Source organism: Trichechus manatus, unplaced genomic scaffold (genome assembly GCF_000243295.1).
Source record: "Trichechus manatus latirostris isolate Lorelei unplaced genomic scaffold, TriManLat1.0 scaffold00221, whole genome shotgun sequence".
Taxonomy (NCBI): domain Eukaryota; kingdom Metazoa; phylum Chordata; class Mammalia; order Sirenia; family Trichechidae; genus Trichechus; species Trichechus manatus.
Window position 1 is genome coordinate 2,904,638 of NW_004444157.1, and position 27,259 is coordinate 2,931,896.

Below are 27,259 nucleotides of genomic sequence, written 5' to 3' on the forward strand. Positions count from 1 at the left end.
TGGAGCCCTGTCATTGGGTGCGTAGTTGTTTATTATGGTTATGTCTTCATGATGGATCATCCCCTTAATCATTATATAGTGTCCTTCTTTGTCTTATATGGTCGACTTTGTTTTAAAGTCTATTTAATCTGAGATTAGTATTGCCACTCCTTCTCTTTTTTGGTAGTTGTTAGCTTGGTATATTTTTTTCTAACCTTTGACTTTTAATAAATTCACATCTTTGTTTCTAATGTGTGTCTCTTGTAGATGGCAGATTGATGGATCCTGTTTTCTTATCCATTCCGTCACTCTCCGTCTTGTTATGGGTGCATTGAGTCCATTTACATTCAGTGTAATTATTGATAGATGTGAGTTTGTTGTTGTCATTTTGTAGTGCTTTTTTTTTGTGGTGCTGACGTTTTCTTTGTTCTTCTTACTCTCCTGTGCTGAGTTACTTTTGTTTGTGGATTTTTTTTTTCATTTCTTTCGTTTTTGCATGTTTTTTTTTTTGTTGAGACTTTGTTTTTCCTCTTTATTTTGCTACATTGACTTTTATCTCAGTAAATTAGAGAAATGCTGTTTGATGAGTCTTTATGCATGCTCATTTTCAAAGCAGCATATTTACATAACACTTACAGTAGCTTGTTTAAAAGTATTACAGACTCTTATTCAGACATATGCTCAAAATGGGAAATTAGGGCCAGTTCAAATCATAATTCCATACTCTGACAAGCCTACTTGTTATGGATTGAATTGTGTTCCTCAAAAATGTGTGTCAACTTGGCTAGGCCATGATTCCCAGTATTGTGCTGTTGGCCATCATTTTGTGATCTGATGTGATTTTCCTATGTGTTGTAAACCTAACATCTATGATGCTAATGAGGCAGAATTAGAGGCAATTATGTTCATGAGGCAGGACTCAATTTACAGGATTAGGTTGTACCTTGAGTCAATCTCTTTTGAGATATAAAAGAGAGAATCCAGCAAAGAGGAGAGGGACCTCATACCACCTAGAAAGAAGTGCCAGGAGCGGAGCATGTCCTTTGGACCTGGGGTCCCTGCACTGAGAAACTCCTAGACCAGGGAAGATTGATGACAAAGACCTCCCCCCAGAGCTGACAGAGAGAAAAAGCCTTCCCCGGGAGCTGGCGCCCTGAATTTGGACTTCTAGCCTCCTAAACTGTGACAGAATAAACCGTTTGTTAAAGCTATTTACTTGTGGTATTTCTCTTATAGCATCATTATATAACTACGATGGTACTATATATGAAAATGTGGTCAGTTACCCTCAGTTCCTATATACAACAGTTAATACTAAAAAATATTACTTCTTACCTGTACACATACCAACAAGTGGCTAAAGCACCCTGCTAAGAATGTAAAAGATGTGTTGTCAATGCAAAAGAACATGAACCGGAAGCTTCTGTGATTGGTTTTGATTCATGATTATAGGCAATTGTTTCTAATCTCTATAAGAAATTATAGTTTATTAATCTGCAATAATTAATTAATTTTTCTCACTCATACCCAATAACCCCGACTAACTGATCCGTTGTACTACATATTTGCAAGATTAAGTATGTGCTAATATCCTAGGGCTCCTCAGAGCTCTGATATTCCATTTTACATCTATTGCTCCAGTGTGGCCCATGTGGTCAAAGGTATCCAGTAACCTAGAGCATTTTGATTAGAGAATTGTACATATTGGTTCCAGATCCATTGTTTGGGGGAAAATACAGTGGGTGATAGTTAAGTGTTTCCATTAGGAAGGAAAGTTAAAATATCTTATATTCTTACATGGAACCTTGCACTTTAAGGAGACAATCCCTGTATGAGCTGAGTGGTATACTAAAAAGTCAGCAGGTACGTGGTGAGGATGAATCTCAACACCCTTTGGTAAACATCCAGTTGAATGATTTTATATAGGCCCAAGTTTTTCACTTCTTCATTCAAATATTTTGGCAAATCAAAAATACAACTTAATTTTATCCATATACTTTTTCTTCATGTTTTCTCTCTGATCCATATCTATAGTGACATTTCCTGAACATTCTTAAAAATGCTTTATTGTTTATTAAAGTCTACCCAACAAACTTTGACTTCTTAGCCATTTTTTATTTCATTTCAACCCACTAAACAATGATTGCTTCATGTATTAAATCTTTCAGTGATTCAGTCAATAAATATTACGTTTCTACTATGTGGCAGACACTATGCAAGATGAAGTTATATTCTTAACCTGGATCAACACTACACACACACACACACACACACACACACACACACACACACACACACACACACACACACACACACAGTTACACAGTTATTGAGTGTGTATGACTTCCAGGCACTATAGTAGGCACTAAACCAAAAAACCAAACCTGTTGCCTTCGAGTTGATTCTGACTCATAGCAACCCTATAGGACAGAGTAGAACTTCCCCATAGAGTTTCCAAGGAGTGGAGGGTGGCTTTGAACTGCCGACCTTTTTGGTTAGCAGACAAGCTCTTAACCACTGTGTCACCAGGGCTCCATAATAGGCACTAGGGATGCAATAATCAACCAGATATACAGTCTTTTCACTTAAGAAGCTAAGGGTTTAGCACTATGTTTAGTGTAGCCCCCCTAGAAACCCTGGTGGCATAGTGGTTAAGTGCTGTGGCTGCTAACCAAAAACTCGGCAGTTCAAATCCATCAGGTGCTCCTTTGAAACTCTATGGGACAGTTCTACTTTGTCCTATAGGGTCACTATGAGTCGGAATCAACTCGATGGCAATGGGTTTGCTTTTTGGGGGGTTTTAGTATAGCCCCAGGAGAACAGGGTTATAGACAGGAATGGCTTCCTGATGGTACACAGGATTACAATTAGATTTATAAGCAGGGAAGAACAGGTGTGACAACAGGAAAATTCTTCCACAGATAGTTTGGCTCTCTTCTCATCCTTATGACTTCCCTCTTCATTAGAACAGAATAACTGTGGTGACCACTGTGCCAGCCTTCTTCTTTATAGCACTCTGTCTGCTTTGTGCTCTGAACTGGTGTCGCTGAATTGCCATTCGGTTTTAAAACAATTTTCAGGCCTTGCTGTTAACCTTATTTGCATCATGTTGTTGCTTTTGCTCTATCCATCTTGCTCCTCTTTGTGAGTAACAGCTGTGGCTATTCATGAGGTTTTCTTGGCTGTCTACATAAGGGTGAAGTGCATTTTTTAAACTGTGGCATCTGCATCACTGCTGGCTTACTAGCTGGCACCCTAGAGCTTCTGGGACATCTGACATGGTGGCTTTGAGAGCTCCCTTCCTGCTCTGGCCAGCCACCATGAGCTCTTCAACTTCAGTGATCTTAAAGGGACATGACTGAAATCAGAAGCAAACATTTTCTAAAGAATGGCGTGCTTCGAGAATTCTAGGTAAAATTTATTATCCAGACGTGCTGGATGTTAACGAATATTAAAAGCATCCACGTTCTTTGTCGTAACTTGATATGGGATATACAAATATAGCAATACTTTTCCAGAGGAATGTCTTCTTGCAGGATTGAACTGTAATATCAGGATATAAATGGGAGCCACTGAGGGTAGGACAAGGCATATGTGAGTTTAGGCATACTTGGAGGGAAAATAGCTATAGTCAGGACAAGCAATGGGGCAGGAGTCTAGAAGGTCTGGTCATATGGTAAAGGAGTCAGGTAGCCATTGCAGAGGGATAGCTTATAGTTTTTTTTAATGAACTAATAATAGTTGAATTTAGGTAGGTTTGTGAGATAGGAAAGATATCCATTTTAGAGCAAATAAGGATTCAGTTTGAGGCAGCAACAGTATCCACCAAGAACATGAAAATATACTCTGCTCATAGGAATGGAGCTGTTTGTCCTTTGGCCTATTTTATTCTTCCAGCTGTGTATCATCTGCAGCCCTGGGTCCCAGGTGTGTAATTATAGTAGGAGAAAGTCAAGGGCCTGCAGGTGCATCCTGCTCTTGATTGGAACAGGGGCAGAGGTGATAGGATTACCAGGAGGTTCTTACATGAGCATTGCTTATGAACATTCTCACTTCCAAATGGAGTTTTATGCTTAACAACAGCATGTGCCCCAGTTGTAAGCCAAATGATCTCCTCAACTATCCAGGGCAGTCCTTCATGTGCATCTGCTTCTAGGCAACCAAGTAACCCAGTCAAGGTTTATGGAAGTTCTTTTCCAGCCAGGGGACATGCTAAAGAACATTAACCCTTCCTTCCGGCTTTAGGCACTATCTTTACATAAATAACCAGAGTTCCTTCCATGTGAGGTGGTGAAGGCTGGAATCTTATTAGAATTAGAACAATATACAGTCCTACCTCAGATATCTCTAGATAGTGGGTGGGTGGAGGTCCCACCTAATCCTACCATAGGGTATTTATACCTCTGTGTATGTCTATAGTCTATTCCTCCTTCAGCAGGTAGACTCAAATTATGAACGGTATAGGTAAGTGAGTGGCTGATTCACTCTACAAATTAACTCTTAGTTAGGTTTTAGCTATATTTTAATCACCCATGTATTAATTGAAAAGATTCATGAGTTTTAGAGACAAATCCCAAAATGTCTGCCAGTCTTTCAAAATTATTATTTATAGATAACTGAGTTTAATAAGTACTAGTAGTTCTATACGATTCTATGCTCTCTACAATAACTTTTTTAAAATAATTTTTTCTATATATAAGGTATTATGGATTGAATTATGTCCCCAAAAATATGTGCTGTAAATCCTAACCTCTGTGCCTGTGGCTATAATCCCATTTGGGAATGGGTTGTCTTTGTTACGTTAAGGCAGGATTCATGTAGGCTGTATCTTGAGTCAATCTCTTTTGAGATATAAAAGAGATTAAACAAGCCAACAGAGCAGAGATGGGGGAAGAGAGATGCAAAGCCACATGAAGAGTTCCCAGGCACAGAAGCTCAGAAGAGACAAGAATCTTCCCCCAGAGCTGACAGAGAGAGAGAGAGAGAAAAAGACTTTCCCTAGAGTTGGTGCCCTGAATTCAGAGTTTTAGCCTTCTAAACTGTGAGAAAATAAATTTGTTTGTTAAAGCCATCCACTTGTGGTATTTCTGTTATAGCATACTAGAGAACTAAGACAGAATTTGGTCCCAGCAGAGTGGGGTGCTGCTCTAACAGATACCTAAAATGTGGAAGCAGTTTTGGAATTGGGTAATGGGTGGAGGCTGGAAGAGTTTTAAGGTGCCTAATAGTAAAAGCCTAGATTGGTTTAAGGAGACTGTTGGCAGAATTATGGACATCAAAGGCAATTCTGGTGAGTGCTCAGAAGGAAGTAAGGAAAGCCATAGAGAAAGTCTCGATCATCTTAGAGAATACATATGGTGCCAGCAACAGAATGTTGCTAGAAAAGTAGAAGTTAAATGTGCTTCTGTTGAGGCTTTAAAATAAAATGATGAACATGTGATTGGACAATGGAGGAAGGGCGATGCTTTTTATGCAATAGCAAAGAATTTGTCTGAATTATGTTCAAATGTTTGGTGGAAGGTAGAACTTGTAAGTGATGAACTTGGATATCTGGCTGATGAGATTTCTAAGCAAGATCTTAAAGGGGCAGCATGGTTTTTCCTTGCCACTTATAGTAAAACGCGAGAGGAAATAGATGGACTTAAAAATGAACTGTGCAAAATGAAAACAAAACTTAAAGATTTGGAAAATTCTGTTGTACAAACTAAGGACACGTGTCTTAGAATGTTCACCAAGGACGTTGCTACACAATGTTTTGTTAAAGAGATTAAGCCTGTGACTGATGGATCTAATCAACTACCACAGCAGAAAGCCCATCAGCTTAGACTGAAGGGGACAGACAGAGAAAGGACGAAAGGAAAGAATGCTGTAGGGTATACCTTGAGTCAATCTCTTTTGAGATATCAAAGAGATTAAACAAGCCAGCAGAGCAGAGTTGGGGGAAGAGAGATGCAAAGCCACATGAGGACTGCAGCTCAAAAGAGACAAGGACCTTCCCCCAGAGCCGACAGAGAGAAAGCCTTCCCCTATAGCCAGCACCCTGAATTCAGAATTCTAGCCTCCTAAACTGTGAGAGAATAAATTTGTTTGTTAAAGCCACCCACTTGTGGTGTTTCTGTTATAGCAACACTAGATAACTAAGAGATAAGGGAATTTTAAAAATACTGTTGCTTTTCCAATGTAGCCCTTCTAAAATTTGTCGTAACTAATACTTTGAGTAGCTGTGTTCAGTAACATTTTTCAGAAAATGAAATGCATGTGTGTGTGTGTGTGTGTGTGTGCATTTTCTTTTTGGAGAGGCTGGCTCTGAGCCAATACAGCAAAGGAGAAAAAAATCCACTTGCAAAGCACAGTTAACTCCCTGACTAAATTTGTGAGGGGGAAAACCTAATTTGGCAACACTGGAAGGATGTATATTTCGAAACAAAGATTTTCTTTGGAAGCTTGTGTCAAATTAGTTGGCCATGGATTGAACAAGAGTAATAGGCAGTGCACTTGTATAAAACCCAGCTGCTATCTCTAATATTTGGTAATGAACTGCTTTTTGTATATGAAGATGACGACATTAACCAACTGGACATATGGTATGTGCTGTGAGTGGTGTCTCCAGGAGTAAGGCTGGATTATTTCGATCTTCCACACTCTAGGGCCCAGCCCCTTTTGGATCTTTTGCACATATTTGTGCAAACAAGGTATAGTCTGTGACCAACTGAAAGAGCCAAGCCAACTGGCACAGAAAGGGTCTAAATCCATGACTTTGGTCTATTTAGTCCTGCATTCAAATACACTGAGCTAATCACTCACACATTACTGAAAATCACAGATATGTATAGTCACTGAAAGTCACAAATAATAATTCTGTCTCTTACTCTGTCTTGGCTGTAGGTGGCCCATTGCATAACAGTTTCAATTCCATATTATATGACTAGGTTATGTTGAAATGGACCGTATTTCCTGTAGCGTAGCATGTGGCTTGTTTTTTTTCCCCAAGTATTAAAGATAGTCACTAAGTATAGTGCTTATTCCAACCTGTTAGTGGTTATAGACTTTTAGTACTTAAAGAGAACCTGTAAATACTTACAACCCTTTTATTGTTCTTTATGTTTAAGACAACAAGGAGTATGATGCCTATCTCTCTTATACAAAAGTGGAGCAAGATACATTAGACTGTGACAATCCTGAAGAAGAGCATTTTGCTCTTGAAATACTGCCAGATGTCCTGGAAAAACACTATGGATATAAACTCTTCATCCCAGAAAGGGACTTGATTCCAAGTGGAAGTAAGTACTTTCAAGTTTGTATTGAAAATGTTTGGTTTCTTTTAACAAGTTATATGGAGATTTCAAACATCAGAGCCAAGTATTTAGATATTTGCTTCCCACAGAAGATTTTATTAAATTCAAATTTCTACCCAAAGCCTGTGTTCTGATATACTAGCATGTGAATGTTTTAAAAGGCACTCTCACTTGTGTTTTATGTTTTAAAACTGAAGCTGTGCCTTGATGGTGCTTTGTATTGTTTTTCCTTAGTGTTCTGAGAAAATGATGATCCTTTAAAAAAATAATCTGTACAACTCAGTTAAAGCCTTTCAATGCATTTCAGTTCTATACCTATAATCATTGTCACTAATAACTCTGAATCTATGCCTTTCAACCTTGTTATTCATTCCCAGATTTATGGGAAAAAAAACACTTAAAATGGCATATAAGGCCATTGGGTACAGCACTTTCACTGTGTATTCAAAGGATTTTCAAAAAATGATGGACACGATAGGATTGAAGGCTACCTTTAAGTTATGCTATATGTTAGAAGCTACATTTGAGCTTTCAGAATGAATTCAGTTTCCAGTCAAAGAGCGCTGTACAGCATAAGGCGAATACATAGACGCCTAGGATATGGTCCCTGCCCTTAAAGAGCTTAAAATGCCATTGAAGGAAAATAAAAGTGCTAGGAAAAGTTTGCATATATGTCTATGGTAATTTCCTTGAGAGACAGAGATTGAATTGGTGACCACAAATCAGAACATTGTAATTTAGACACACGTGACAATAACAAAACAAAAAGACTTATATTTTCAGTAATTGACAGTATATAAAATGCTTTCACATACATTCTTTTATTTTTACAATAACCCTATATTGAGAGAGGGCAAGTATTGTAATCCTCATCTTACAGATGAGGAAACAAAGCCTCAAACGAGTCCGGGAATAGACAGTTGGCAAATGATAAAGCTGAGATTGGAACCTAGATCTGCTTGACTCTGGTTCTCATTCAGCTAGATCATGCTGTTCCTCGGCAACATTCATCCAGGTTATCACCAGTCCACCATGGTCACTAAACCGACACAAGACCAATTAAAATGACTGAATTTGGGTTATTCATCTATTTTTCTCAGGCTACATGTGTGTTTCTGTGTACATGTGAGTATGCATACTTACTTGTGCCTGGAAAGGAACAAAAAAGACCATATTTACTGTCCATTACTCTTATTCCCCACAAATACAAAAATTCCCCAAGATTCATCCTATGGTCTGCCACTCATTTCTTTCTGTAATTTTCTCCATTTACATGACTTGAAATACCACTTCTGCTTTGATTGATCTCTGAGGAACATCGTGATATCTCAGTTATTTTTGATTCTTCTGTACCTTTCTCCAAGATCCATTCCCACTTGTACTATCCTAGTATAGGCCCTAATTACCCCACTTCTGCAATGTTAATTATCTCTCTACATTTCCTATCTTTCCTCCCATCCACCCTGCCCCACTAATATCATGTACACCTCTGATCATGCCACTCCCCTGTTCAACAGCCTTTAATTGTTCACTATTTCCTATAAGATAAAATTCATAATCCTTAGCTAAACACTTCTGCAATCTGGTGTCAGCCCAGATTATCTCCTAACCTTGTCTCCCACCATTTCCCTTAGTCATACCCTCCATTCTAGCCTAACTAGTTTGACTTACTGTGCCTTTGACATCTATTGTATATCCTTACGACCCTACTGCAGTGCTTTTGTTCACATTAGTCTTCTTTGCCTTTACAAATTCTGTTTATCCTTCTTGATATCACTACCTCTGTGAAAAGTCTGTAAAATTCTCTCCAGCCCTAGAGTTCATGGTATATAATATCTCAATCACTTGTTTGACTATAAATGCTATCCTGCTGTGATCTGTGATGTTTTTGTATTGTTTTATAATTTTATGTAGCTTTCCATCTATTTATGTCTGGTCTGGTCAGCAAAATTATAAACTCCATGAAGGCAGGGACTATATCTCATTTGTATTCACACCCCTATTGTCATCTAGCAGAAGCCTTGACCTCAATGGGTGCTCCATAGATGCTTGTTGATTTTATTTGAACAGTGTTAATTTAAGACAGGAGAAAATAATGAGGATGAAATAAATAAGGGTTTATATTTTTTCTGTGTCATTATCTGAACAGCATTTTCTCTTAAGAGGATGAATGTGAAAGCTAAAAAGGATCTTTCTCCTGAAATAAAAAAAATTGTAGGTAATTCATAGAAAAAAGTCTAGGTTCTTAAAACAAGCTATAAGTATATTGCTTTTATTATTTTTTTAGATATTAGAAAGATAACCTACAAGGGGTTGAACAATCATTGATAAAAAATTAAAAATACTTCTCTACCTAACTTTTGGCCTAATTCGTTAGATTGTGTATGCTTTGTATAATTTTGCCAAGAGTATCTTGTTAAGTATAGAAAGTCTTCAAAATCTATATTTAGAATGAAAATATCCTAAACTGCATTAAAGTAAAATCATTGCCAAATTGGAATTTCTATCATATGTCAAGTTATCCTTACTAGGATTCAATATGGTGCTGGACTTTCTACCTTCTTGCATTCCAAAAAAGTGAGCACCACTATAAGCAGTCTTTATCAACTCAACCAAGTGAGTAAAGAGTATTAGTCTTCATGGCTTAACATTTCAGCATTAATTATCTTTCTTCTAAATGTGAAAACATTGTTTCACTATCAGAAACATTGGAAAGGGTAATTGGGACCATATGGAATAGAGATGACCCACTATGCCTGATACTCAGTAGATGACAATGGCTTATTGTGTCAAAGAAGCAGAGACCGTGCATGGGTGAGAGTAAGAGCAAGAGAGATTCATCCCAAAGTTCTGTCTTCTTAGAGCTCCAGGATTGTCTGCCAAATGAGTAATAAAATATTTTGCACTTCATTGAGTCAACTTGTTATTTGGCTAAATTGTTTGAAACTGATTAGTTGTTTGGTGTATCACAGACAATATGAAAGTCCTCCTTTACCATGGAGTATGAGCCTTACCCAAGCCTCATTTCCTAGCTCAAAATTACAAGATTTTAGTATTGAAGACTGTAATGCACTTAGTAAAAGATGATAAGATGTAGCTACCTAGTTTACTCTGGCATTTAAAAGAACTCAAACATAAAAACATCCAAGAAGATGTTGTCAGGATGGGCAGAGATTTTTTAGTCCGTAGAAGATCACTTTAATTTTTTTGAGTTTGTATAACCATTGGACCGAGCTGGGACTTGAACTCTGACTACTCGATGGTGCACAGGAAGACTCCTTTTACAAAATAAGCCATTGGGACAACTATGCAGTTTTTAGATGCAACCACTGGAGGGTGTTTGATTTTAATCCTTCCTTCCTGAACGAGGAAATTCATGTTCTCTGAATTCCGATTTGCGAGTGTAACCTGCAGAGGTTCTTATAAAGGCCCTTTGACAATTTTTCTTTTCCATCAACATTTCAGAGCTAGCTGAGCAGTCACCATGTCACGATTAACGAGTTTTTCCTTGGCATTTTTAGCACACATTCAGGAAGTTGATGAAGTATATGAATAATATACTTGATTTACACATGAATGACAGAGTAGAACATTTTGGACTTGGAGTATGTGCGTTATTAAAGAAGCTTCTGTGGTCTGTATTTGCAGCCATTGGTACAGATTTAACAGGTTATGCTATATAAATATAGACACATTCCTGAGGGGGAGGAACTAGTTGCAATATTAAAAGCTATGTTTGTCCCTCACATCTCATTTAAAACATGTTGACCCAAGACTACTTCTACCTCTAAACACTAGCAATGAAGCCTTTGAGGACTGTAAAAGAAGATTTCATAAGATTATTCTTGATCTATAACAATAATTTTCTATGAATCAAGTTTGCAAAGTCTATGACATAAACTCACTTATGTTTAATGTCTTTTGATGTGTCTTCAGTTTCCTTTGCTCCACTCTCATGGTACTCCAGCTCAACCTCATCAACCCACAAAAGTTTCCAATGTATACAGTTCTCAAAAGAGCATGAATGGGTCTCTCTCTCTCTTTCATATTACAAGAGTTTTCATCAAGTTTAGATACAAAGATGTCACTTTCCAAGGTGAGGTGGAGGTGTCTGTGCCCTTCTCACATGCCCTACCAGGGAAGCATTGTCCTTTGACCATCGTGACCCAGCCGAGAAGGGGACATTGGATGCAAATATTTTTTTTCTACATGCTGAAACTAAGTCTTCAGATCTGGACATTATTTTCCTGACAGTGACCTACTTTTCTATTCTTGAGCCTGTGGCTAAGATTCACCTTGTGTTTTCTCAGTTTGGGTGCCTGAATGCGGCAAGAATTCTTACTTTCCAGTAAAAATGTGGTCTGTCTCTTCCCAGGCTAGAAACATCTGTCCCTGAGAATAGCAAAAGCAATTTTGTTGCCAAACAGGCGTCTGAATGTCAGAAGTGACAGGCAACCCAAAGAAAGCCAGATAGAAAACACCCTACTCAAACTGCCTAGAGACACAAACTTGAGAAGTAGAGATTTTCTCACTCCTGCAGCTGCTGGATTTTGTGGTGTAAAGTACTCTACACAGAGCACATTGTGTTCATGGGGCCTAGTGGATCCTTGAGGAATGAACAGATGTGCTCTGAAGCTGACATGTGACCAACAGAACCCAGCTGTGCAATTGAGATCCTGAGATTGGGGACATTTTTGGATGAGTACTATTTAGGCTCTTGGATCCATATTATCTCCTTGTGTTTCTGCAGAGATTAGAAAACATAAATATATAAAAGGTTATTAAATTGGGCTGAGGGCCACTGGTCAGATACAGAAAATAGCATTCTAAGACTAAAAGTAGAAATAGCCCAATCCTGTAGCCTTTGTTTCCCTTTAAAAGAAAGCAAGCAGGGTACTTAGAAATGTATAGGCAAATATATTAACAATTATAAATTGAGCCAATTCTGACTAAAGTTTTTAAAAAGCTATTGACGTGTAAATGGACTTTGAAGAGAAAATAAGCCTTCAAAGCCTTTTTTTTTTTCAAAGTTTACCTTGTTTTGAGTAATCATTTATTGTGTTTTCGGTGAAGGTTTACACAGCAGTTAAGGTTCCCATTCTACACAAATTGTTTAGTGACTGGTTACATTCTTCACAATGCGTGAACATTCTCATTATTTTAGTTCTGGTTGTTCTGCCTTCGAAGACTCTTACCTCAACTTCCCCTTCTACTCAGACAAAGACTATGAGTATCTCTGTGTTAGTTATTCATGCATGGCTTCACCAGAGACAGACAATAGTGAACTAAAATATTAGCATGCATATGGTTGCGCAGCCATGTATGTCAAAATTATATTTATGAATTTGGCCTTACGTATCAAATTGTCTTTCCATTTGTTTTCATGCCCAATTTTCTATGGGTTTCTCTCACTCAAGAATCCTAATACTCGTTCAGTAATTTAAGGGAAATGTTATAATGTCTGATTACATTCTTGCATTTGCAAGACTTTCCTCACCAGTCTATAATCTTCAGTTCTTGAGTGCTTAGCACTAGCCATGTGATTGTGCAGACAATGAAATGACAAATGACTGGAGAATACATCTGGTGTCAGATGATCCCTAGTCACTTCTAAAGTGAGGCATGCAAAAAAAAACATTTTTGTACATGGATCTGCAAGTATTCATTGCCAATAGTTCTTCTAATAGCCGGACAGATTGGATACCATTCAAATAAATTGTCCTTGGGGAGTAATAAAATCTTTTTTCCAGGCAATCTAATGTGTGTGACCTAAAAAGTGTGAGGCAGGGGTGACATGAACAACCATGGAAATTTAACACATTGTGTGCAATTTACTCCTTACATGGAATAAAATTAGATATACCCACCATACCCTTCATATTAGAGTCAAGAGAGAGGGAACTGTATGTCCAGAAATGGACTGAGGTTATTAGACTGAAATTTCTCATGGAAATTTGAGGTAGAGGTAGAATACTTGGGTATAATTTCAATCAGGAGACGTATACTGTTTGGGTGGCACAAAGAACAGGAGACTTTAAAAAAAAGAGAGTAAAAGACCAAGATAAGATTAATTGTCTTAAGTACTGAAGGAACCACAGAAAAGACGATATAAGTAGCAAGTAGTCTTGTCCCATATTCAGTACGGCTACACTGATTAGAATTAGTTATATCTACAGGTTTCTAGGGCATGAAGTGAAAGGAAAAAAGAGAAAGGGAAGAATACTTTGCAGACTCTCTTTCTTGGCTACTCTCTACCTTCTCTTTTAATATTTCCCCAATTAACCACCTTGACTCTCAGTGAGGAAGTGAGGAGAGAAGAAAAAGAAGATACGAAAGAAAAAAAAATATGTGTACGGCGCCGACAACTGGGGGACAATATACAAGGCAAAATAGATGTGGACAATATTTCAGAGTGGATTCTGCCAACTCTCGTGCTTCCTTGCACCCCCGCAGGTGTAATAGAATAGCAAGAGTAAAAGGCTCATTACCAGAAATACAGCCTCCAAAGTCAGAACTGTAAATAAATATAGTTCCCTGCATCCATGAGGTCTCAGAAAATACATGTTGACTATTGGTCGACTTACTTGTCAGAATTAATTAGGACCCTCATCCCAGTCAATAGAGAACAGAACTCCTGCCTAATAAATTTAGTTTAGCGAATTATTTATGAATTATCAAGCCAAGGGCTTGGAGGAGGAGGGGAGTAGGGAATGTTTTTGTAGGGCAAGCAATGTCACACACAATTTTGAAAGTTTGTCCTTCCTCCATCCCCCAACTTGGCTAAATAAAAATCATGCAGCCTCCAACTATATGGCATACAACACAGAATCAAGACCCAAAAGCCTTAGCAACATATGCCAAGACAAAGAGTCAGGTTGTCAACCTGTGTAACTCCTTCAACAGGTTAGTATTTAATCTCATTATTTAAAATGCAGATAGTATTTTTAGGAAGACTACATGATAAAGTGCCTTACTGTAAACCTCTAGTTATACCAAAGGTCTAATAATTTCCCCATGTATAGCAATGGGAAAGTTTATATATGAAACAGATATTATTTTTCCTAATACCAGCCATAGGAAGGATCCATCTCAATCACTGTCAAAAATGTAAAGCTTGATTTTAAGTCTTGAAGTATTAACCCATAGGCTTTATAAGTATCATTGCTGATAGTTATTAACTAGCTAATGTTCACCAAAAATTAGTGGAGTATTATCTGTTTTGATGCATCCTGTCTCATTCTAATGTATCTATTTAACTTATGACTGCTGTGCTTAGCTGTGGGTATAAACGTATCAAGCTACTATTATTTAACCTGAAAAATAATAAATTATGCTTTTGTCTACGGGCTAAGTATTTGGCTTTCAACTTTTTTTTTAATATGCTCACTGCCCCTAATAATGACCTTGATGTGAGTGCAAGCGTCAACACAAAGATAATTTACAAGTAGTAATTGATTAGTTTGAGAAATCAGATAGTTATTAGTCAGTAGCAAGGCCACATGGAAATTCATGAATATAGAGTTTTTTTCCCCTTGTCCTTCTGCCTACATCTGCAGCTGACACAGAGCATGATCTAGAAAAGAAAAGAATTAGGAGAGTACTGAGTCCTTATGGAAAAGTATATGCATCTCATTAAGAGCAATTTCTTGGAGCTACTGTTCTCCCTCTTCTGTTTGGTCTTTGTATATCCTCCTTCAGTTTGCTTTTTTGCTTTGTTAATAAATGTTAGGGGCCTCCTAATTTGTTTTCAAGTCGTGCATTTCTAGATCTAATCCAGGTTCTCCTCTAAATGCACTGGAATTTTGGTTTCTAAAACTGCCCTTGGAAGAGATTTTAAAATTAAATTTGCTTTGTTTTTAATAAGGTTTTAGGTATTCATTTCCCTTGCTTCCTACTATTCCTAATATTGATACTACTGGCATGTCATTTCTTCCTTTCTTTAATAAGTACATATCCCAAGAAGGGCCTAGTGACAATGTATTTTCTTCTAGAATATTTTCTTCTCTATCAACTCTCATCACAAATACATACAAAAGTTTCTTTGCAGTCACACTTATAATGTGAAAAATAAATTTATACCAAAGTAAGCACCCCTATCAAAACTATAAGGAACCCTGGTGGCACAGTGGTTAAGCTCTTGGCTGCTAACTGAAAGGTTGGCAGTTCAAACCCTCTAGCTGCTCTGTGGGAGAAAGCTGTGGCAGTCTGCTTCCCTAAAGACTACAGCCTTGGAAACCCTATGGGGCAGTTCTTCTCTGTCTTATGGGGTCGCTATGAGTCGGAATTCAACTTGACAGCAATGGGTTTGTTTGTTTTAATAAAAACTATGTTTAAGGGAGTTTTTCTGTACCTAACTGTGAAAATCACAGATAGGTTAAATGTAATTGGCTTTGTTTCATGCGTGATAATCTGGTGTGGTTTCACAGCCTGGTCTCAAGAAACAGAAGACTATCAGACACAGCCCCCTGTGGTCTTTTTTGTCATTATAAGGGACCTTAACCCAAAATTCGCAAAGAACTGACTTAATGACCTTTTATTTAAGAAATATTCTACATTTTTGCATGGAAAATCTTTTAAGGGACTCCTACTACTCAGTTGTTAAATTTGCCTGAACAAGTCAGGGCAACATTTAGTGAGTATTCCTATGTGTTGTAGATTTAGGGATTTTAAAAAAAAAAAGTTTTTTCATTATCTCTTGGCAACATTTAGTGAGTATTCATAAGTGTTATAGATTTAGGGATTTAAAAAAAGTTTTCTTATTATCTGTTCATGGTAACATTTTTTTTTAATAGTTTCTAAAAGTTTCTAAAATCTCCCACAAAACCACAACCCTACCGTGGCAAACCTCGCTGCCTGTCAGGGATTACACCATGGACTACACTGTCCTATGGACCAGCAATGTCTTAACTTGATACCTGTTTTTGCTTAGTTTATTTGGAATTTTTCCAAACCCAAACAGCCTGATTGCTTTCTAATTCAGGGGCCAGCAAACTTGTAAAGGTCCAAACCCAAAAAAAAAAAAAAAAAAACACCCAAACCCACTGCCATCGAGTCTATTCTGACTCATAGCGACCCTTAGGGCAGAGTAGAACTGCCCCATAGGGCTTGGCTACAACAATGGGCTCAAACACAGCAATGATTATAAGGATGGCGCAGGACCCGAGCAGTGTTTCGGGTTTCGTTCTGTTGTATATGGGTCGCTATGAGTCGGAACCAACTTGAAGGCACCTAACAATAATAACAACAATCTTTATGGAAGCAGACTGCCACATGTTTCTCCCTTGGAGTGGCTGGTGGGTTCGAACCACTGACCTTTCGGTTAGCAGCCAAGCGCTTTAACCACTGCGCCACCAGGACTCCACTATAAAGGTCCAAATAGTAAATATTTTAGGCTTTGTGAGTCACATATGGTCTCTTTCATCATCTTCTTTTTTTTGAACTCTTTGAAAATGTAAAAAAAAAAATCATTCTTAGCTCATGGACCATACAAAAATAAGACATGGGCCTTATGGCTCAGGCTCCAATTTTCAGTCATTAAATGCAGACATGCAACCCCTCAGGATGAGGGCAAAATTGTTTTGGGTACTTGCTGCATAGAAGCCAGTAACAACTCCCTGGCTAAAGACTAACAAGTAAAAAATACTAACACTGCCTTGTGTCTCCCTAATTTACTTATATCTTCCGTGATGGCTAGGTTACTATTTGTTTTCCCTAAAAGAAGGAGAGAAAGGAATTAAGGAGGGAGGGAGCAATGAGAAGGAGGGAGATAGGAGAGACAGGGAAGAGACAGGAGGAGAGGAAAGGCAAACAGAAAGTGTGTGGAAGAAAGCAAAGAAGGAGGTAAAAGGAAACACGAGGGAGAAAAGATAGAGAAAGTAAAAAGAAAGGGAGAAAGAGAAAGGTAGACGGCAAAAAGAGGGGATTAAAAAAAGAAAAAGAGAGAGAGAGAGAGCCAGAGTAAGGAAGCTAGGGCACAGTCTCTCCTTCTTTTCCTTAGAGCCAAGCAGCTCTTAGAGGCACCTTCCCAGCTGCTTTCAAATACTGAGGTTGCTGCCCAGCCACTGATCACCATCCCAAGAAGTGAAATGTGGGCTTCACATCTGAAAACTTCCACTTGGTTTTTCACCAAGTGAAATGGAACACGAGAGTCGGGGCCCAAGCAAATGGTTCATGTTTTCTTTGGGACACTTGGGCTGTATCTACCCAGGGAAAATTTTGATGTACTGACTGACTCCAGTGCATATGATTAATGTATATATAGGGCAAACCAGGATAATTCAGACCTTTTTCTTCCACGGCAGGTTTTCAGCCGGAATTATCTGGATGGTTGCCTCAACTCTCCATTCGACTTTGCCAGGATAAACACAGCCAGTGTAGTATGCAGGAGACAGGGACCACTCCCTCTCTCCAAGGTTCCCTTCAACACCTACACCCTGTGCAGCGCAGCTGAGTGGAATCTGTCCTGACAGGCATTCCTTCTGGGGGCAAATGTAAATTCTGTCTAATGAGTCCCTAAGAAGCCCAAGAACCCTAAATGTTGCATTTTGCTTAGCTGTCAAAGGGCAAAATATAGTAGAAGGGTGAAGGAGGGAGGACTCTACTAATGGGAAAAAATGTTACCCTGTTTCCTTTCCCACTTCAGACCGAGAATAGCAAAGTCAAAGTTGATGAGATCCCAATCAAATTAATTAGTGTGTATCTGTGTATTTTCTTTTAAGGCTACACAGAGCTGGGATGTCTTTTTTTTTTTAATTTTTTAAGTACATGTTGTTGTTGTTAGGTGCCATCAAGTCAGTTCCAACTCATAGCAACCTTGTGTACAACAGAACGAAACACTGCCCGGTCCTGTGCCATCCTCACAGTCACTGTTATGCTTGAGCCCATTGTTGCAGTCACTGTGTCAATCCATCTTGTTGAGGGTCTTCCTCTTTTTCGCTGACCCTCTACCCTACCAAGCATGATGCCCTCCTCCAGGGACTGGTCCCTACTGATAACAAGTCCGAAGGAAGTGAGATAAAGTCTCACCACCCTTGCTTCTAAGGAACATTCTAGCTGTACTTCTTCTAAGACAGTTTTGTTCGTTCTTCTAGCAGTCCATGGTATATTCAATATTCTTCACCAACACCATAATTCAAATGCCTTGATTCTTCTGCAGTCTTCTTTATTCATTGTCCAGCTTTTGCATACGCATGCCCAAAACCAAACCCACTGCCGTGGAATCGATTCTGACTCATAGCGACCCTATGAGGCGATTGAAAATACCATGGCTTAGTTCAGGTACATCATCATCCTCAAAGTGACATTTTTACTTTTTAACACTTTAAAGAGGTCTTTTGCAGCAGATTTGCCCAATGCAAAACATCGTTTGATTTCTTGACTGCTGCTTACTTTGGCATTGAGTGTGGACCCAAGTAAAGTGAAATCCTTGACAACTTCAATGTTTTCTCTATTTATCATGATGTTGCTTATTGCTTATTTAAGTTAATAGAGATAGGTATAGATACAGTTTTTGTTTTTAAAAGTATAATTTAAAAAGTAAATTTAGACTGCATCCTCACACGTACAAATAGTGTTATGCATAGAGGTATAATTTATGCTCCTGACAAGGTTTGTACAAATCAATTTTTAAAATTTAAATTAATAAATGAAATTAATGAGAGATGAATAATACACAAGATAACCCTTTGGTAAATTATGTTGTAAAGAAACCTTCTATAAAATTAATAATTTACCCATAATTTATCTGGTAAAACTGTACTTTCATGGATTCCTGCACTAATACCATGATTCTGGGTTTGTTTTGCTTTCTTTCTTTTCTTTCTTTTTTTTTTTTTTTTTGAGGAAAGGTGAAAAGAATAATGGGAAAGATGCATGATAGTTTATTTTACTATATCTTACAGATCCAACTTCTAATGATGAAGCTTCCCACATAACTTCTTTCTTTTTGGGAGCAGAAAGAAAGGAAGAAAATGAAGAGTCAGAGCTGTTGATACATTGGGATAATATTTTTCCACTCTATTGAAACTTTCTACCTTTCCTTCCATTCTGTTTCACCACTTCTCTAAGTGATAACTACAGAGTGATAACTTCCCCATTACTACTGGTGTGGTGTTTTTGTTGTTGTTGTTGGTTTGTTTTGTTTTGGTTTGGGGTTTTTTGTTTGTTGTTTTCAGATTTCATCGCTGATTTTTCCCCCTGAATCCGTAATCTCTCAAATAAAACATTTAAAATTCTTTAGAGGTTCCCTCCCCAATTAGAATTTGTCTTATCCCCTCAGGTAAAAATCATTGTATCTACTGCATGAGAAAGTCCTGAAATGTGTTAAGTAAAAACCAAAACAGCAGTAAGAGCAACTTGTTAAATAGGCATGTCTATCTGTATCTCTTAAAAAGTTTTTTTGTTTATCTGTAGGGTGTGTAGAAAGTTTGCTCATTTTCACTTGTGAAAGTTTTCTTGCTGCCAGGTGGTGGAAATAAAACCCTGGAAAACAGAGATCATCTGTAAAATATGCATCTGTAAAATAAGTTTAAGCTCTTTTCAAATGGCTTGTACTGGGCTGTTTGGTAGCCCCCACACTATGTACTGGACGTGACTCCTTGAAAGCAGTCTGTAACCTTGGGCAGATTTGCAGTGACAAATGTTGCTATGCTTCTGTAAGCACTGCTTCTGCTAGAGGGCACTGTATATTAGACAAGGCCTTGTGCTTTGCTTAGTAAAGACAGCTTTCTGTTGCAGCACCTGTGTCCAAGTCTCCATTTGTTAACACAAGCATGTGTTCCCCTTTTTGGCGGATCAGACTTTGGGAAGCATGATTACAAAAGGATTATTCCATGGAATAAATAAATCTAGAGTTTGAGTGTTTTTTCTACCCTGAAAAGGCCATAATGTATTCATCTCACTTTCAGAATGGCTCCACTGAGTAGGGCAAAGACTTCTCAGCTGATAGACTCCTCCCCTCCTCCTTCACTGTTCATTCCACACCATCCCCCAGCTCCAGCACCCCTTCCACTCTCCCTCTGAACAAAAAGCAGCTGGTTCAAATTAAACTCATGGGCACACACACCACTTCCCTGTCTCTGGGTTTAAAAGGCAAAATGGAGGACCTAGGTTGCAAATACCAGAAGGTACTCTGGGAAACAAGCTGACTATGATTCTAGAAGAGGTTTTCCAGCATCTCTGTATCACAGCTATCTTCTAAGTAGTTGGTATATGTAGATCCTGTACTTGTTTAGTCGTTGAAAACTAGGGGGGAAGGGAAGCAAACCAAACCCATAAATACTGTAACCCCACATTTATTAAAATGTTCTGTTTCTCTTTTCATCAACTCGTTGATTGCTTGTTCACTTAGAGTACTAGCCTGGAAGCCTGCCTGGAATTAAATGAGTAAATAAATAAAAATCACTGAAATACACCTAAGCTCTGAAGAAGTCAGAGCTTATGTTAGCCAACAGAACACTGTAAGTAATGCTGAGGGGAAAGAAAATAAGAATTATAAGCCATTAGTTTAAAAAAAATATATTTTTAAGGAAATGAGCGTTTTGAATGTGCAATACAAGAAAAGAAAATGTCTTGTACCTTCTTAGAGAAAGCCTGGATCTTTGCTATACTAGAGTGCAAACCTAATGCTTTAAAGACTGGAAATGTCTTTGTTTTACTCTTTCTCTCTTTCTGTGATTTGTAGCATACGTTGAAGATCTCACGAGATGTGTTGAGCAAAGCAGAAGACTTATTATCGTGCTAACTCCAGACTATATTCTCAGACGAGGATGGAGTATTTTCGAATTGGAAAGCAGACTCCATAATATGCTAGTCAGTGGAGAAATCAAAGTGATTTTGATTGAGTGTACAGAATTAAAAGGGAAGGTGAATTACCAGGAAGTGGAATCACTAAAGCGCAGCATCAAACTTCTGTCCCTGATCAAGTGGAAGGGACCCAAAAGCAGCAAATTAAATTCTAAGTTTTGGAAGCATTTAGTATATGAAATGCCCATCAAGAAAAAGGAAATGCTATCTCGGTGCCATGTTCGGGACTCTGCAGAACAAGGACTTTTTGGAGAACTGCAACCTATACCCTCTATTGCCGTGACCAGTACCTCGGCCACTCTGGTGTCATCTCAAGCTGATGTCCCTGATTTCCACCATTCAGATTCGGTGCAAATGAGGCACTGTTGCAGAGGCTATAAACATGAGATGCCAGCATCCACCTTGCCAGTACCTTCCTTAGGCAACCACCACACTTATTGTAACCTGCCTCTCACGCTACTCAATGGACAACTACCCCTTAATAACACCCTGAAAGATGCCCAGGAATTTCATAGGAACAGTCCTCTGCTACCTTTATCATCCAAAGAGCTTAGCTTCACCAGTGATATTTGGTAGTGAAAAACCTGAATCCCTCTGAACAGCTGTGTGAGCATACATAGCTTCTGCCAATCCAAGCATAAAGTTCACCTAATATCATTGAGGTGCTGAAAAAGTGTTTGAAGAAAAAGGCACAGAAATTGTTTTGTACTTAAATATTTTTGTTTACATTTCCAGAACAGTGGGGGTAAAGAAGGACCTGCTTTTGTAGTATGGTACCTTGTTCCAATGTACAGTTTTGATTTCCTCTTGAAAAAAAAAACAAAAACTATATACCCTGTTGTTTTAGAGTAGGTTTTATGATACATGGACTGGAAGCTTAGTAGGTGAGCTATCTTCCCTATATTTATGAATATATCAGTATTTACATGGTATTTAAAATGAGGAAAACTTAAAGACTTCTGTTGAATTAAAAAATTCTCAACTAAGTTTAATGGAAAAAGAATACTTTTATAGCGTAACTGAAAGACCAGGAATTATCAAGAAAGAAATATTGAGGCACCCCAATTGGAAGTTTGTTTGTAGAGGAAGATCAGCTGAGAAAAATGTGATTGAAACTTTTAGAACTTCTTCAACATAATGGACAACTTTTGTAGACTAAATCAACAACTCATAATAACAGCTTTTAGTTTCATTAGGCAATCACATCTGTAGGCAAACTGGTAGGTCAGTAAACAATGTGCAATTCTCAAGCAAAAGAATAGACAAGCTGTTAGTTCTTTTAGAATGATTCTCTGCAACCCTTATGGCTTTCTAGCTTATTTCAAGTTTTACAACTTTCAAAACATATTTAAAGTGCACATTTTATTGTTTGATAACAAATTCACATTTGGATTTTTTCCCCCAAAAGATCTTCTGAGCTGCTGTAAGTTTTGTATGAAGATGTGAGCATCTTCCTACTTTTTTTTTTTTTTCAGCATCACTGGAGTTTGAATTTAAATATGTATTGACTGCGAGTGTCAGCAATAGAAAAGAAGTAATACAACAATATTCAATATAGATGAAGTGTTAAATGATTCAAGTTCCTAGTGGTGGAGCAGCAATTGCAGTGATTCTCATCCGAAATGTAGTTGTGAAACAGACTATTCTGTACATACACAGTATCTGCTTGGCCATGTGTGCAAGGCTCCTGCGGAAGTTTATCTCTATTCCTGGTGCTTCAAATAGTGTATTTGATAGACTAAACTCTGACACTCTCCCGTAGTGACCGTGACTGTGCCATACCAGGAAATCTCTGTGAATAATCTAAGATATTGCGTATTTGCTGTAAGGAATGTACCCCTATTCTAGTATCTACTGTGAATTACTACTTTATGTTCTTTTCAATTAATCAAATTTGGTGTGCTCTTCACCTAGATGCCTGTGGGGGTCAATTGTTAAACAATGTTGATTCTGGCATTTTGCAAATGGTTCTTAAATCATGTTTGGAGACGAATGGAAACAAGGACAAATGCACACAGTGTGTAAAAATGAAGAGTTTGCCCAGCCCTTATAATTGTGAAACTCAAATGTGTAAAGAGATCATTAGATAATATGCTTTGATTATTTCTTTCAACATCTTTTCATTATTGATTCCCTGTGATCCATGGGTTTTGTTCAAAGTACTCATTTCTCTGTTGCTCTTCTATATCCATCCTTTCAGAAAATGCATTATGCACCAACAGTACGTGAAAGCTTAGCAGTGATACAGGTTCATTCCACAGTGGGACAATTAGTCCTGTTCAACACATGTAGGTGTTTCATAGATGTATTTTTGCCCCACTGACAAAGGTAATTTTGCTTCTGTAAAAAACTGTAAGTATTTCAAAATGGAAATTTGTCAATTTTGAACTGTTTTTCAAGTGTTAGAAAATTGTATTTACTCTCATTCTTTAATGCTATGTGTAATAACTAAGTTAATAACCTGCATGAAGTAAGTAGTATATGTTTAAGTGACCAATTGTACTTTTTATTATCTTGTTTTTCACAGAAGTCTAGATTAATTCAAATAGAATGTTTGGTGGTATTTTTAAACTAATAGTTCTGTATTGAGCATGCCAGTTCTGAAAATATAAGGTGGGTCTCTCTGCTTCCTTTATTTACAATGATTAAACGTGGGTAGCAATTTGAGTTGGCTGGCCACAATGTGTCCTTTCACTACTAGTAGGTACTCAAAAACAGAGCATTCACACTTGTGCTGGGGAACTTGACAAGAAACCTTTTCTACCATTTTCAGGAACCAATGTGTACACTATCTATAAAAATTTATTTCTAGATGGCGATTCAAAATTTGATTTTCATCTGAGATTTTTTTTAAAGATATAGCCCATAAGGGTATAATATGTATTTAGTCTAGAACACGATGTATTCTTCCAGTTGCTTTAACTGTGGGAAAATATTTTCTTCTTAATTTTTCACCAAACTGAATTTTAGAAATCTAGACAAATACTAGTGTAACTAGTTCTGATACATTCTTACCAAATTTATTTAGCTCATCTATCAACAATATATATATATATATCATTTGGCATTGAGGTTATTTTAAAGCAAAACATTCTGAAAATGTCAGAAATGATGAGGCAAATGACAAATGCACAATAGCAATAGATAATATAGGAAATGAAAATTGCATTAAGAACAAATAATGCTCAGAAATGGACAACATGTACATGGGTTTAATTTGGCAAAATATGAACTCTGGTGAGTTCGGTAATCTATGGGATCCTGTCTTACTAAGGAGACTCTCAAAGGTAGCTGGATGGTTCCTGAAAAGAAGTAAGAAGATATTTCTCCTCACTTCCTCTAAGCCTACATTAAATTAGATGCAAATCTGTTTTGCTTTTGGTCACTCTCATAAAAAAAGAGGGAGGGGGTACAAATTTACTTGTGGGCTTCTGGTGAGGCTTGAACCCAAGTTAGCATAATGTGAAAAGTTGACATTTTCTTTGAAGATTGATGGCTAACATTGTGAGGCTTAAAAGTAGGAGACAGGTTGCAATGAGAGGGAGACGCAGAGTTCAGTTATGAAAAAGAAGTTAATAAGTTCAAGAGGACATGGAAATAACTAGCATCCTAAGGATTGCTTCTACAACAAATTGGAAAATGGCATGTGTTAAGGAAGAAAGTTCTGGCAAGAAAGGAAAGGATACTCCCTGACACACTTGGTATTTGAAGGGTTTGTGAGAGTACAGAACCACTGGTTTAAAGCATTTACTGCCCTTTGGTATTTTATTTTTAAATAAATTGGTTGGTTTGCACCAAGTGTTTTCTAGAAAATTAAGTAATGACCAAGGGAAATATCCTAGAAATTGCACACATAAATCTTTACACTCCTTGTATTCATTTCCCAAGGTGAGATAGTGAACTGATAAAACCAGAGTCAAGTTAAAACAGAAAATAGTTCCACAGTGACCAGTTAAGACTGAACACTTGCAGTTGTTGTTGCTCTTTCTGGGAGAGAATTTAATGTTGAAAATTGTCTGGCTCCAGTATCTCTATTACTCATGCATTTTTGTTCTAAGATGTTTGATAGGAGGTCACAGTGTTTAACAGTTTAACAATAGGGCTGTCTGATGAATGTATGGGGCTGTTTGATAAACAATAATCATTCACTTCAAACACTTTCATATCAAACTTGACTTTTTTTAGAACTGAAATCAGCCATAGGCAATTTGAGAAGATTACTCAGCACTCTATTTAATTACTGTAAGATCAGAACTTGTAAAATCACCTACACCCATCTAAACTTTTCTTCCCAAATGCTTACTGCTATTTGCTCAACCAAATTTTCTCCAGATAGTACTAAAGTCAATCATGAATATTTACTGAGTGCTCACTGTGTACTGGCCACTGCATAAAGTGTAGGGAATTTTTTTTTAATTGAAGTCCCTGTCCTCAAATAGTTTACATATCATATGCACGGAAGAAAGGAATATTTGCAAAACGCATTCCAGTGTATGAAAATTAATATTGTATATGCAGAGTAGATAAATGGAGTAGGCTGATTCAGTGCCGACTTGGGCAAGAGATAAGTTTGGAACAGAAGGAACTGTGGTGAATATAGGGAATTTTCCAAGTTCAGAGAATAGCACATGTGAAGACTGAGAGAAGAATAAACAAGTCATATTTAGCTGATAGCAAGCACATTTGGCTAGCAAGAGCAGAAATCTGTGTGAGGGTATAATAAAAAATAAGGCTAAGGGATGTGCTGGAACATTCATCTGATAGCAACACACAGAATTAGGTACGGAGGCAGAATGGAGGCAGGGAGACCAGCTAAGAGGCTGTTATCATAGTCCAGGTGTGAGGAGATGAGAGATGGATATAGGGTGGCAACCTAGATATTCTCTGAAAAAAGCAGATCTGAGGAAGAAGAGGAATAGGCTGATGTGGTAACGTGAAAAGTGGAAAATGAAGGAAAAAAACAAGAGTTAATGAAGACTCCAAGGATCAAGAATGTCAGTTGCAGGAAAGGAATTTTTTTTTTTTTTGAGTGTTTAACCTACCTTCTTAACTGAGCATCCTGAAACTGTAAGGACAAGAATAGAAACACAATGGTAGGTGTATTAACCACTGGAGCAACCCCTGAAGTGTTTGCGGGAGAGTAACGGTCAAGAAAGGCAAAGTGCTTCTGCAAAACTGGTTTATGGATAAGTTTCATCTTCTTATTCTATTTAAAGTCTGCATCTCAGTTTGGAACAAAGAATTCTGATCGTAAAAGGAAGGCATTGAAGTGATTGAATCAGAGGGAAACAAAGTCCAGGAGGGAGGGGTTGGGGGTATTTGTCACCAGGTTTAAAATAATGTAGAGAAACTGGGTAAGCTACACAAAGAGTAACAAAGGATATGTTCAAGTGTGTTGGAGTGGTTGGAGAAAGTGCATAGAGTGGCCCTGTGAAGAACAACTAAAGGTACTGGTAATCTGGTAATGTCTGAACCCAAGGATCCCAATTTTCACCAAAATTAGAGACAAAATGATTAGCTAATTACCATCCTTAAGATTATAAAGGAAATGTTATAAGGGAGATTGTATTAGTCAGGGTAAGTAACTGTTATTAACCACAATCCCTAAAATCTCTCCAGTTTAATACAATAAAAACGTATTGCTTACTCACATCACAGTCAAATGAGGATTGGACGGGGTTATGGGGAGAGGCTTTGCTCCACACGGTTATTCCAAGACAGACTCCTTCCATTTTATTACTCTGCTTTCCTCTAGGTCCAAGGAGTCCTCTCCAGTCAGCCAATAGATGGATAAAGAGACAGAGCATGGAGGCTGGCCCAAGTTGGCCCTTAAAAACCGTTCACATTTCAAGCAGTGGTCATGGGGGGCGGGGGTGAAGGGCTAGGGGAGGGCTGTGAAATGTAGTCTAGCTGTGTGCCCAGAAGAAAAAGGAAATGGGGTGTAATGAACATGGTCTCTGCTACTAAGATGCTGAGTAATTGTTTTCCGTAACACTAGAAGAAGAAGCAGAGAAAATAGGTAGAAAACTGTATAGGAAGGACAGCCTTGACCGTCTGAAACAGAAAAGACCAGAATAGATGAAAATTTCTGAATGTCTGTCACCATGTTTTATTCCTTGCCATAGTTCAAGCACCCGTAACAGTGCTGGTCACAAAGTAGGTGCTCACATCACATTTGTTGA

General features: G+C 37.9%; 1 protein-coding gene across 1 annotated transcript in view; it reads left to right on the top strand.

The window, feature by feature from the left end:
* IL1RAPL2 (interleukin 1 receptor accessory protein like 2) overlaps positions 1 to 21,823 on the top strand; it is a 1,202,505-nt gene extending 1,180,682 nt beyond the window's left edge. Inside the window, exons 9-10 of the mRNA XM_004388912.1 lie at positions 7,089 to 7,259; positions 20,956 to 21,823. Of these exons, the coding sequence (XP_004388969.1) occupies positions 7,089 to 7,259; positions 20,956 to 21,653 (869 nt within the window). The 3' untranslated portion in view covers positions 21,654 to 21,823. The remainder of the gene's footprint in view (positions 1 to 7,088; positions 7,260 to 20,955) is intronic.
* The last annotated feature ends 5,436 nt before the right edge of the window (positions 21,824 to 27,259 follow it).